The 14,219-nt window shown below is 36.0% G+C and overlaps 1 protein-coding gene across 1 annotated transcript in view; it reads right to left on the bottom strand.

Annotated features, from left to right (window-relative positions):
* LOC149616221 (synaptotagmin-5-like) overlaps positions 1-14,219 on the bottom strand; it is a 44,425-nt gene that overhangs the window by 25,718 nt on the left and 4,488 nt on the right. Inside the window, exon 3 of the mRNA XM_089856394.1 lies at positions 10,684-11,046. Within this exon, the coding sequence (XP_089712520.1) occupies positions 10,684-11,046 (363 nt within the window). The remainder of the gene's footprint in view (positions 1-10,683; positions 11,047-14,219) is intronic.

Genomic DNA, 14,219 nt, shown 5'->3' with positions numbered 1-14,219 from the left:
AAGTAAATGTCCGCAGAGACTTACACCAAACTCGGGAAGCTCGAATTTTCCCTTTTGTTCCTTCGGTAGTTGTTATTTCTTTGGTTGACTGCGCACCAGCACCAGCTAGGACTGTTTACGAGCCGAGCTGAGCGAGCTTTTTAAAAGCTCGGCTCGGCTCGAGTCAAAAAAAACGGCGGCTCGGCTCGACTCGAGCCGAGCTGGGTCTTGGCTCGGCTCTAGCTCGGCTCGGCTCGAAAATGATCGAGCCGAGCCGAGCTGGCTCGATTAACATATACATGTTTAAAAAAAATTGCTACTACCAACGTCAAATTTGAGAATGACTATAAATGCCATCCCATGTTTAGGAATGTAGTGGTTCAGTAAAACCCGCTCTTTAAAATATGCTCAAGGTTAGAGACGAGAGATTTTTCCGACGCTTTATTTCATGTAAAAATACAACGGAACGCTATTGGTGGAGAGAATAAAGACTAAAAGGAAAGCACTATATCAGTGATTAAGCTCGCGAGCCGGCTCGCGAGTCGGCTCGGCTCGATGCCTATCGGCTCGGCTCGGCTCGACCATAAAAAAGCTCGCTCGTTAATTAATCGAGCCGCAAAAGTGGCGGCTCGGCTCGGCTCGAACTCGGCTCGCTCGTCACGAGCCCGAGCTGGCTCGAGCTCGTGAACAGTCCTAGCACCAGCTTACCTTTGGCGATAAGCTCTTTTTATATCTACGTTTGTGGTTACATAATCACAACGTACATTGTAGGATGAATGTTTGTGTGTATGGAGTCAATGAACGCGAAAAGAAAAGGTTCGTTAGCAGCTCGTATTTCGAAATAAAAACTTGGTACAACTATAGCGTCGCCCAACTCCTTGCATTAACCATCGGTAATTTAGTACTTCGAACAAAGCTAGAGGATCATTTCTACTTGGAATTTCAATGTGGCTGTAGGTTTAATTACATGTACAGAATTATATAATACTTCTCTTCGAGAAAAGTGTAAAACAAAGCTGGGTAATTGTAACATGATTCTTAACAAAATTAGAATATTTGGAGCAAGATTACTAAACTGAATCACATACGCGATAAATAGTTCCATCATCATTACACTATCAGCGCTTAATTATGTGTCAAGGCACATGAACTTGGATTTTTGTCCCACGTTAAGACTATAGGTTTGTGGGCTAATTGCTGAGGATTTAGTACCAAACAGTTATAGAAATTACCCCACGGTACGATGTCCGTCTGAAGTTTGATGAGCAGGAGAGCAAACAAAAAGGGTGAGCCTGGGAAGAATGATGTTACATCACTAAAGCTTTAAGAGGATACAAAGTGTCATCTTTCTATTAGGCCTATCCACAACTTCATGTACTTATACCAATGTCATATAGGGTTTCTTTGTGCCTATTTTATTATTACATTGAATCTGCCCTTTTCGGGATATCTGAAACCAAGAAGTGATATCTAGTTTACTAGGGAGAAGTTATAAATTCGCCACATTTCTAGCTCTATCTCTAGTCCAAATGTAGTTCCGGAGTTAATCCCCGCCTCTAAAATACAACCAGCATCTCATTGGTTCTTGAAAACTCACGTCAGCGCGACGCGAATGGTGGAAATTACCGACGACTGAGGAGAGGCGAAATAGCCCGGCACCCTTTTACGTCCCCTCCTTGTATTTTGAAAGGGGGGCTGGGACTATGGCGCGCGAATACTTAGGCAACTTATTTCTTCTCCCTAGTAAACTAGATATCCCTTCTTGCGGAAACATAATTAAGCCAAGTCGGAAAATTCAGAGGGAAAGCAATTTAACGCCTTTTAAACTGTGAAAACAGATAAAATCGCTCTTCAGATAGCTAAATCCAGCGTTAAGTACTCAAATTTATATGTAATGTTATTGCGTGTTACATAGATCATTAAAATATTGTAAGGAATAGACAAAAAAATATTCTAGTTGAAGGTTCTCAGGTGGGCAGCCTTGAGTTTGAAATTTGACTATTTCAGTTTCTATTTTGGGGATTTGGCTACGGGTTTAGCCGATAAAATCAAATGGGAGGTCTATAGATCATTCAGAATTACGAATGCGTTAACGGTGGAAGATAATATTTATTTATTTTCAAATTTCCCCTTTCAGAATCCTTCGCCGGAAACGAGCAGTGCTGCAAGAACTATTTCGGTCTCCCCTTATTTGTCCATAAAAAGGTTTAAACTTCGTGAATGAAATGCTACAGAGTTACTCATTTTAGCTTCAATAAAAAATAAATTATAAATTCCAAATACATTACGATTGGGTGAGAAAAATAGAATATATTGCGTAAACAAATAATTAAGTCAATCAAAAAGTAGCTATAGACTTGCAAATATCATTGAGATTTATTAACTCTTTCACATAATAAGAAAATATAATGATCTGCCGAAATAAAGATAAATTTTTTTGCAAAATAAGCAAAGCTTCGTCTTTTTTGGCAAAATAAGCAAAGCTTCGTCTTTTTTGGCAAAATAAGCAAAGCTTCGTCTTTTTTGGCAAAATAAGCAAAGGTTCATTTTTTGCAAAATAAGCAAAGGTTCATTTTTTGCAAAATAAGCAAAGCTTCGTTTTTTGCAAAATAAGCAAAGCTTCGTCTTTTTTTGCAAAATAAGCAAAGCTTCGTCTTTTTTTGCAAAATAAGCAAAGCTTCGTCTTTTTTTGCAAAATAAGCAAAGCTTCGTCTTTTTTTGCAAAATAAGCAAAGCTTCGTCTTTTTTTGCAAAATAAGCAAAGCTTCATTTTTTCTTTTGCAAAATAAGCAAAGCTTCATTTTTTCTTTTGCAAAATAAGCAAAGCTTCATTTTTTCTTTTGCAAAATAAGCAAAGCTTCATTTTTTCTTTTGCAAAATAAGCAAAGCTTCATTTTTTCTTTTGCAAAATAAGCAAAGCTTCATTTTTTCTTTTGCAAAATAAGCAAAGCTTCATTTTTTCTTTTGCAAAATAAGCAAAGCTTCATTTTTTCTTTTGCAAAATAAGCAAAGCTTCATTTTTTCTTTTGCAAAATAAGCAAAGCTTCATTTTTTTCTTTTGCAAAATAAGCAAAGCTTCATTTTTTCTTTTGCAAAATAAGCAAAGCTTCATTTTTTCTTTTGCAAAATAAGCAAAGCTTCATTTTTTCTTTTGCAAAATAAGCAAAGCTTCATTTTTTCTTTTGCAAAATAAGCAAAGCTTCATTTTTTCTTTTGCAAAATAAGCAAAGCTTCATTTTTTTCTTTTGCAAAATAAGCAAAGCTTCATTTTTTTCTTTTGCAAAATAAGCAAAGCTTCATTTTTTTGCAAAATAAGCAAAGCTTCATTTTTTTCTTTTGCAAAATAAGCAAAGCTTCATTTTTTTCTTTTGCAAAATAAGCAAAGCTTCATTTTTTTGCAAAATAAGCAAAGCTTCATTTTTTTGCAAAATAAGCAAAGCTTCATTTTTTTGCAAAATAAGCAAAGCTTCATTTTTTTGCAAAATAAGCAAAGCTTCATTTTTTGCAAAATGAGCAAAGCTTCATTTTTTTGCAAAATAAGCAAAGCTTCATTTTTTTGCAAAAGAAGTAAAATTATATTTTTTTGCAAAAGAAATAAAATTATATTTTTTTGCAAAATAAGTGAAAAGTATACGTTTTTTTGCAAACTAAGGTAAGGAATAATATTATTTTCCCCAAAATAAGGATAAATTTTTTTTTTGTAAAATAAGGAAAAATTATATTTAATTCGGACAATAAAATGGACAAAGTAAACCCTTAGCAGGACCAATAACCTAATTAGTAATACGGAAAAAGAAATTTTTGAGCATAATATTTTACAAATTTATTCAGCGCTTGCATTTTGTTGAGACTAAAGCTATTTTACGTTTTGAATACTCCTTCTATGTAAACTGATACGCCTCGTAATTTATGAGAAGTGCTTTATAAAACCTTTAAAATTGCTATCGAAAATCTCATACGAACACTGTTTTACAATAATATGATCAGTCATTATTTGTCCACGCAACACAAAAGCTTCATTTAGAGCTGACATAGCCCGAAGACAAATAGGTAACGATTTCAGAATTGGTCTTTATGGGGCTTTCGAGCGTTAATTTTAATTCAAGTGAACAAGCAGATAAAATCCTCCATTTAATTCAATTCCATCAATTTTTAAATCATTTAAATACGTCTTCAATATTTAAAATATATTCGCACCAGCGACATAAACGCTTATCTTATTTAAACATGAGTTTATTTAATTAGTAAGTCAATATTTTATGAATATCTTTAATTAATCGACAGATTGCTTTTAACACGCTATATAACACAGTTTACCGAATAGTTAATGGATCAGATTAAAATATCGTGGTACTAAAATCCCAAAAGATTTATTAATTATAATTAATTACTAGTAAGTTAGTGCATCATTTTCCTACTAAAATTTTACTTCGATTAACAACACACGTCCATTTTCAGTTAAGAGGCCCATTTACGAATTTGGGATTAATTTTAAAATATAACTAATGTTCTTCGGCATGCAAGTGACGACAACTATTTTCTTTCTACGAGATTCGACATTTCGTATTAGTGCGCTTCACCTCGCGTTACATTACCAACTCTAATTGAAAAAATAATTATAGCATGAGTTTCAAATATTTCCCTAGTGAGAGTTTTCCTGCATCATTACTCTGATAAATGCTAGAACCCACTTAGAGGTTTTCTTCTATATAGTCTTTCAAGCTAAACCAATGTTATTAATATTTCAGGGCTGTCTAAGAAAGGCTTCTTCTCTTATTACATTAAGCCTATTATGGTAGTTTTATAGCAGACGTGTTTACTGGTTAATTTACTGGTATATTACAGTCACGTTCATTCGCACTTAAGAGGCGTTAGAATCCATAGTGTTAATTCTCACTAGAAAAAAGTAGTGATCATAGGAAAACCAGGCTTTTAGGCGCTTTGAATGAGTAAAACCAAGATTCTTTGCTTAAGTGTAAAATCGTGGTTACTTAAATATTATATGCTTCAATATATAATTTATTTCAGAGTTTCAACTGGGGGTTTGGATCCAGCGCTAGGCCAGGAGATGTAGCTTCGCGACGGGATAGATAAGTTAGCTTAGATTTGGGCTTGTGAAGAAAGAGTTGTCTGCTGCGTCGTATGATACGACGGCGCATGCGCTTATACTGAGTTTGGCTTTGGTTATTAACCCTATCAAGAAGCGATATCTATTTTACAAGGGAGAAGGTGTAAGATGCCAAAGTATTCGCGCACCATACCCCCAGTCCCGCTTTCAAAATACAAGGGGGGACGTAAAAGGAGGCCCGGCGATTTTGCCTCTCCTCAGTCGGGAAATACGTAATTTTCATCATTCGCGTCGCGCCAGGCCCGTAGCCACGGGGGGGGGCACCAGGGGGCAATGCCCCCTCAAAAATATATCCTGCCCCCTCAAATAAGATTTCGGTTTGCCCCTAAATGCCCCCTAAAAATTTTCCAATGCCCCCTTATCAAATTAACTTTTTATTTTGGTACACAAATATTAAAACTATTTAGAATGTATATCAACATATTTTAGACTTTATTGCCTTTATCTGTGTATATTCCTGATACACTTGAATTTTTTTTAGCTTTTGTCGTTATCCTTGATATATATCGCTGGTTTTGTCATCCAGGACCAAAATATTATGTCGGGGTACAGCGAGGGGTCGGGCGTTTTGGAAAAAGTGTTCGGGATTTCGAAATCCAATTTGATTTCTTCGGATTCCGTTTGATTTCAGAATTCGATAAAATGCAATGAATTTCATCGAATTTTGAGATTTTTCCCATGATTCCGTCGGATTTTGCTATTTTTCTCGTTATTTCGACGGATTTTGCGATATTTCCATTGATGTCGTTGGATTTTGAGATTTGTTACGTGATATCCTCGGATTTTGAGAATTTCCCCTTGATTTCGTCGGATTTTGTGATTTCTTTGGATTTTGGATTTCGTGAATTTTGTAATGGATTTCACGATTTCTTTACTGATTTTGTGATTTCGCTTCTGATTTCGTGATTTTTATGTTGATTTCGTGATTTCTTAGTTGATTTTGTGTTTTTTTCCTGATTTTATGATTTTTTTAATGATTTTGTGATTTCGTTGCTGATTTTTTATTTGATTTCAAAATCAGCATTGATTTCGGATTTCTTAAGTTGGATTTCACGGGTAGCGTACGGGAATTAATGAATGACCGACCCCTCGGGGTACAGACTTACATTTGACGACTCAACAGCGACTTGCGAAGTTGCGAGGCAAGCTTTTCTTGCCCTACTCGCGTATTTTCACTTTAACGACGAGCTATGTCACTTGAAAGAAAGTGAAACTTAACTTCCCTAGCCTACGAAAAAGATCTGACTTGAAATTTAGATTTAGAATTGTTTATTAACAATTTATTTTTTTTAAACTTTTTAAAAAAAGTTTGATTTTCAATTGTTAAATGAGTGTCAATAATGAAATACCTGCGGAAATATTTATTGTCTGACATTTTGATATTTATGTTATTCTACAAAAAAATTCCATTTGCCATGCCCCCTCACAGAAAAATACTGCCCCCTCTGCGTAACGTTTCTGGCTAAGGGCCTGCGTCGCGCTGACGTGAGTTTTCAAGAACCAATGAGATGCTGGTTGTAATTTGGAGGCGGGGACTAACGCCGGACCTACGTTTGGACTGGAGATAAAGCTAGAAATGTGAGGAATTTAAACCTTCTCCCTAGTAAACTAGATATCGCTTCATGGCCATACTTTATTTTATTACTTTTTTTTTCACTGGCCAACCGAATTTTAACCGACTGATCAGAAACATTTCCTTCAAAGTTCGCCCTCTTCTCAATGTATTGACCCACATTAAATTTGAAAACATTCCCCGGGCCCTTGTTTAAAGAGACTAAACTAACTAAATCGTTCCAAAATCCAAGAGTGGGACACATTTCTGTATACTAAACGTCTGGGCGACAAACCTCAAGGGAATGGGGGACTTGTCTTCGTTCCGTCTTTCTCGTCTTCGTGGGTGTTGAAACACGCGAATTCAAGCCTCATTTACCAACTAATTAAACTTCAAAACCGGAGTCATTAATTAATCATAAACAAATCAGTTCTGACCGCGGACTTCGGGACCTAGTTTGTCTTAAAGGAAAAGTTCAAGTAACATAACATTATCGCTTAAAAGAACTGCATTTTTCTAAATGAAAAAGCACTTATCTCCTATTACAATTCGAATTTAAATAGTTTAGAAAGAAGGACTATACTGTGCCGCCATTGTTTTAGAGGCGCCTGCTAAACCGAACCTACCTTACACTTACCTTTCTCAGCTTGTGAGAATTCAACCAATCCCTTAGGGGCAAGAGGTTCGATTTAGCAGACGCCACTAAATCAAAGCCGGTGCAGTACTCCTCGCTTTTAACACTGACAAAATGCAAATTATTTTATAATAAGGTATAATGTTATGTTAGCAGAAGTCCAGAACCAGAAGTAAGATAAGGGACTAGAAGTAAAGTGCTCTAGCATTGGTAATAGATCCTGGCACTAGTGAACAAATTTGAGGATTTTATGTCGCTTCCATCGCGCCTACACTAGAGAGAAAAAAATTGGTCGAGTTCCAAAAAAACGTTCCTAACCCCTTCCCCTCAACCTAAAGCCGCGGAACACGGACGCAGGTGCTTGAATATAGTTCGGCCGTCTACCGCCACGAGCGTCTAACGTTTTGGAGGGAAAATTCAGAAACCGCTACCAGAGGGCCAACCGTTGGTGTGTTATCAAGAATATTCACTTTCGCCGAGTGAAGAATTTGGTTAGCTCGATACTTTTAGTCCCTTATCCTACTTCTGGCAGAACTTTGCCTTTCAATAATTCAATTAGATTCAATTAATACGTGCCTTATTAGAAATTATATGGAAAGACCAAATAAATAAATAAATAAATAAATCTAAAGAATGATCCTTTATTTACTAACTCTGCGGTAGATTTTTGAAAATTATTGAACGTAATACCCCGAGGGACTGTATTTGTAGGAAAATTAGAAGGAAAATAGAAAGAAAATTTGAAAAACACTGTTTTCATCGATTTTTCACTCCTGAATATGCGTTTTCAGTAATAACGAACTCTTTTTTTCATTTCTTTTGATGAGGGAAATGGTCTAGACGTGAAAATAGCCGGGAGATTTATTTTAATAGCTTTTTTTTTGCATTTTAGTTTCCCAATTAAATGACTGGGTTGGAAGAGTAAACGTTATTGTAATTTTAGTTCTATTTAGAGTCGCCATGAAACCATCAAACAACATTATTTTTAACTTCGTAAACAACCGAGGGAAGCTACGAAAACATCATTAGAAATATTTAGTGCTGATGAAGCGCTTCTTCGCGGAAAATCATTATTTGGCTTCTGTTTCAGCATTTTACAATTTGAATACCGGAGCCTTTAATTAAATGGAGTATAAATAAATATGGAATATTCTAGTGCTAAACGGCCCCGTTTAATTTTGGAACAAGTGATGTATATACGATTTAACGTTACAACCTTGGTAAAAGAGCTAGTTCAACAAGTAAGGTTTTTTACTAACTTTTCATCGGTTATGCATATTTCGTTATTATTTCACTTATCAGTTGTGCATATTACCTCATTATTTTACTTCTCATTTTTGCATATTTTGATATTATTTCACTTATCAGTTGTGCATATTACCTCATTATTTTACTTCTCATTTTTGCATATTTTGATATTATTTCACTTATCAGTTGTGCATATTACCTCATTATTTTACTTCTCATTTTTGCATATTTTGATATTATTTCACTTATCAGTTGTGCATACTTCGTTATTATTTCACTTATCGGTTGCACATATTTCGATATTATTTCACTTATCGGTTGCGCATATTTCGTTATTATTTCACTTATCGGTTGCGCATATTTCGTTTATATTTCACTTATCGGTTGCGCAAATTTCGTTATTATTTCACTTATCGGGTGAGCATATTTCGTTATTATTTCACTTATCGCTTACGCATATTACGGTATTATGTCACTTATCAGTTGCGCATACTTCCTCGTTATTTTACTTATCGCTTACGCATATATTACGGTAAATTATATATATTAAAATTTTACATTATGTGGTAGAGTCATTTTTAACAGCTGTTACTGCAAAAGTTTTATACCGCCCTAATTCAAAGTAGCGCTATACTTCATTTTACTTTTTAGCATTGCAACATATAGCGAATAGACGATCCTGTAGTGCAGCAGATTACCGCTAGGTTGCTGCGCTGCAGGCCCCGGGTTTCAATCCCAGGCACGACTACTACGATAATTGCTACCTTATTTTGAATAGCTGCATCTTTCTTATCAAAATTGCGTTGTGAAACTTAATGTATTTCATATTTTCATCAAATAGTCAATTTTAACTTAAATATACGAAAATTAACACATTTTCCCATTATTTGTTACTTGGTATATTAATATCAAGTTGATCATTGCAGCTCAATCATATTTCAGTAAATTTAATCTAATTGAAAATTAGATTAACTGATATTACCAGGCATAACTTCTTCAAAACGTTTTATAAACCGTTCCTTTTGAATCGTTAATCACAACTCAGACTCTTCTACTTTAGAATGATGTTCTTATCGCGAAAAAAACCCCCAAAAAGAGACCTTGCTCTCGTAAACCCCATAAAAACCTCAATACCGCTCATAAAAACCACGAGATCCATCACTAACGTCTCACACGGAAGGTTCAAAAAAATTTCTTACAATTCTATTTTCATTAATCTCCATAAAACCCATATTGTAAAGCTTCCCGTGGATTCTTACAAACATCCATACAACACAAAACACAAAAAACCCTGAGAGAAACCAGAACCATTTGACGAATGACATCAGCGCAATGCAGAAACAGATGAAGCTCCAGGTAATTGTAGAGAAGCTAAGAAGTTTCAGGCTAAACGATTACGCGTTACTCAAACTCGAGTGCCCTTGTACTGTGAAATTTAAAGACAAAACTTAAATGGAGGATGAAGTGGAAAAATTCTTCTACTAATTATAAGACCATTCTACATAGTGAAACATCCAGGAAATATCACCGAATGATTTTGAAATCCAAACTAGGTTCAGATTTGATGGATAATTTGAAATAAGTACTTCGAACCAATCGCGTAACGCTCTGCCTTCTTGTTAACAAAATTATCGTGCAGGCACGCTCCATGCCGAATGAAATTTAGCGCGAGATTTGATAAAAGTTGCTCGCGATGTGACATAAAATCGTGGCGCAAGATGTAGAGCGTGCAACGTAAATTTTGTTAACTGGAAGGCAGGGCGTTACACGATTGGTCGGAGGTGCTTATTTCAAATTAACCATAAAATCTGAACCTAATGTGGACTCTGAGATATTTCCTGGATGTTTCACTATGCAGAATGGTCTTACAATTAGTAGAAGAATCGATAAAAAATCACTTAATTCTCCTCTTCACCCTCCCTTTAAGAACACCCGTCAACTTTAGATTACGCGGGACTTCTACGATGTACTTCTTTGAGTTTGCAGCACGCGTGTTCTGATATCTTAACTTCTCTATTAGCAAGGAGACAGGAGTGCAGGAAAAAAACCTCGTTAGCGCTTAACGGAAAAAAATCAGGTTTCGCGCTGTCTCGCGATAAATACAGAAGAAACGGCAATAAAGGAGCTTCATAATTCACTCACCTGTTGCGGAGGGCTCGCCATTACGTGTGCTGAGGACGAATCGGCAAGAACTAGGAGTTTGCCGCTGGCGCGCGCCTGTTGCGGATATCGTCCTTCTCCCCCTATTCCTGGCGCTTCCGTCCTGGTCTCAGCAACACCCCCATCGCACTTTGAGAAGCATCCTTTAGGAGGCTGAGATTCCTTAGCGGAAGCAGCGCTCCTGAGACTAGCAGTTTCTCGGCGTTCCCGATAGGCGGCAAAGTAAGCGTCTTCCGCGGCTTGTTTACGATCCCGGGAATAGTAGCGGTAAATGACGAGCGAGATACCTATGAGTAGCGCCATACCCACTCCCGTTGCGGCACCTAGTACGGAAGGTGAGACCATCTGAAAATAAGACCGAAAGAAAACAAGATTGTCTTAAGACCATTTTAGTAACCCTCTTATAAATTCTTAGAGTTTGATCTCGTGCCCGACGAAAAGTTCTCGGTAAACTGCACAGCACTGGTCAAACCAATATTTGCATTTCAGTCAAATTATTAGAGCATCACTTCAACAATTCTTCATTTTCGATATTATCTTAATTCTTCATAGACCATTTCGACGGTTAAATAAGAGGGTAGACAATCCACACTGTTGGGTCATACAATGAAGTTGATACATCGCCATTTCAATACTTTCTTATGCCACAAAATGCCTACAGCGCAGGCTCCAAAAAGCGAGACGGAAGCAGGGTTTTATCCCTGTCTCTCCCTCTTAAGCCTACTTGTAAGGCGCATTTTGTGATATTTCTTACACTATACGCTGCATTATTTTACCAAATTATTAACTTAGTCCAGATCATTGTAAATCTACAATGCTTAATTTTTCATTCAACACTTTGGACTAAGTACTATAGAATTGATCAATCAACACGCAGTTATGATAACACATTTCAGATTTAATTTTTGCCATAATTCACGCTTTCATCCGAGTTTGGGGGAATTGAAGGTTGTTTGTCTCTAACTTATGCGTAAGTCAGAGGAAAGAATGGCACACGTTTCTCAGATTAATAAACCCAAAAACCGAGAATTTTCCATGGTATAAACAGGTACAAAGGTAAAGTTCAGAATATGAGGATGAAGGGGGTAAGATAATTGAGTTTTCGCCCTTCTACTTTACTTCCCCCCTTTTCAAATCGCATTTCCGCCTTTTACTCATCCACCTGCATATAAGAGGATTTGCAACAGCAATGGACGTACACGGGGAGTTATCTTGAAAATGCAGAGGCCACAATAAAATATTACAGCTTGTACCAAAGGCGAAAAGAGCTTAAGACTATGATTTTTTTTGTTGTTGCCGGGTTGCTAGGCCAGTAACCTTTGCATGCTTGTTATTTGCCAGAGAAAGCTGGTGGAATTAGAGTCATATTTTCGACAATATTGTTATTGTTCATTTTATATTCAGGCCCGAGTATCAAGAAAAGTAATTTTATTCAAATATGGTTTAAGTTAAAAGGATGAAAATGCCCTCCGAAAATGTGATGAATTTAAAGAACTTAAAACCAGTGCCCAAAGTGGTAAACAGATTAGATCAGCACTAATCTGTATACTAAACTACAAACCTATGAACCTGAATGTAAAGTTATAAAAAGGAGGAGCCTTTTTGATTTCACCAGAATTGATAAATTATCGTCTAATTTAAAAATGAATTATAACAGAAATACAACTTAAAAGAATAGAACACGGTTCTACACATACCTTAAAAGAACGGATTTTATCTAAATATAAAGGGAAAATATTAAAAAAAAATGATCTCTTTTTGCAAAATAATTTGAATTTAATTAGTGTTTAAAACGAGGACTAGAGCCTCGTCATATTTAGAAGCGTCTGCTATGTAGAATAAATTACCCTACGAGATTGGTTGAACGAATCCCGTGTTGGTTCTGGCTAGCAGACACTTCTAAACAAGACGAGGCTATAGTCATCGTTTTTAAGACTAAATGCATGGTAATTAATTCTAAAAAAGATATCATTTATTTTTTTAATATTTTACTTTCTAATTTTTGAAAGAAAAAACCACGTTTTTTCAAGGTATAATGTTATGTTTCCTGAACCTTTTCCGTTAATTTTTTTATGAAACTAAACAGTGCTTGTACTATGCCCTTGGTGTATTCACTCTTAAAGGTGACGATATTACAAGACTTGGCCAACAAATTGGACTATTTTGTCTTTTAGTTCATCAAAACCCCAGGAATGTACTAATTCCACAAACCATAAATGTCTTTTACTTTATTTAAACAGGTTGTTCCGAAAAGGGGTATTTGGATCGAAGTACAGTGCAGTTTTATGGGTAATTTTTGGTCGAAAATCATCTATGACATTTTGTCCTGAGGGATGATCATCGATCCCTCAACTTCAAATGGTGACCATGACGAAAAAATGACACAGAATATTTTCGATATATACCCATATACCCAATGTACTACCCTTTTTGTAACACCCAGTATTTATCGGTAAATTCCATTCATTTCTAGTTTCATAGGTCTGTAGTTTAGTGTACCGATTTCTTTCGTCAACAGTATCGCAATTTCCAGAAAAACCGAAAAATTAAGCGTTTTCTGTCCTGTTACACACTTTATAGTCTAAATTGCAGAGCACAGGAAGACATCTGTTGTAAAATAAGAAGCACGAAAGATGTATCGTGAAAGCCACAATGCGGAGAAAGATTTGTCGAATCTGCAAAGTGGGCGGCAAGAGAAATATAGTGGTTTGCCATTTTAGAGCGCGGTATAAAATGTGTCAAAACTAGAAGATAGAGAGTGAGATAGATGTTTTCAGAGTTACAGATTGGAAAAAGGGGAAAAGTAGATTTACCGTAAAATTCAAAACTAAACAGTATAGGTCATGAGATAGGAATATGGGCAAAAGTTCATATGATATGTTCCATAAGTTTGTTACTGTTACTGAGAGGTTGTCATGAAGTGACGTAGATCATAGATTCCCGTAAAACGTCAGCTGATGAGGCGCTGTCAAAGGCTTAATAGAAATTAAACAGGAAGACGAACTGCAAAACCGGTTGTAATCAATTCTCGCTTGTCGTTCTCGAACTAACTCTCAGTAAGTCTCTAGTATTACGAAGTATAGTTAGTGTCATACTTATGGAACATATCTTATAAACTTAAGAATGAGGGGAAATTGTGAGGCTACCATATGGTAAATCTTAGGTCGAACTCTTACTCATCCAATGCTCAATTCTTTAGCTACTTGATATTGTTTGGGCTCCATGTAAATGCATGATGGAATTCTACCATTTGAAGTGGGATGCCTATACAAATTAAATTTGTGTCAAGCTTTCTTGAGAAAAACTCCATTTGCTACTTTGGTCCTTTAAATATATTTTTTTCTTTATACTCCTATTGAGCTTGGAAATAAGGCTATCTTTTCCGTCGAAAGCAATAACATAAAGGCCAACTTGATTTCAACTTCCGGATTTCGTATCGATTTTTAAAGTGTCCGTCTTCGTTTCCATTCGCAGTTCTTTCGTTAGAGAAAAAGTAAAGTTCAATGATTCCATAGAAA

Source organism: Phalangium opilio, unplaced genomic scaffold, assembly GCF_054372755.1.
Source record: "Phalangium opilio isolate 3A_F unplaced genomic scaffold, DU_Popi_V2 ptg000217l_1, whole genome shotgun sequence".
Taxonomy (NCBI): Eukaryota; Metazoa; Arthropoda; class Arachnida; order Opiliones; family Phalangiidae; genus Phalangium; species Phalangium opilio.
This window is presented reverse-complemented; position numbering and strand designations above follow the sequence as displayed.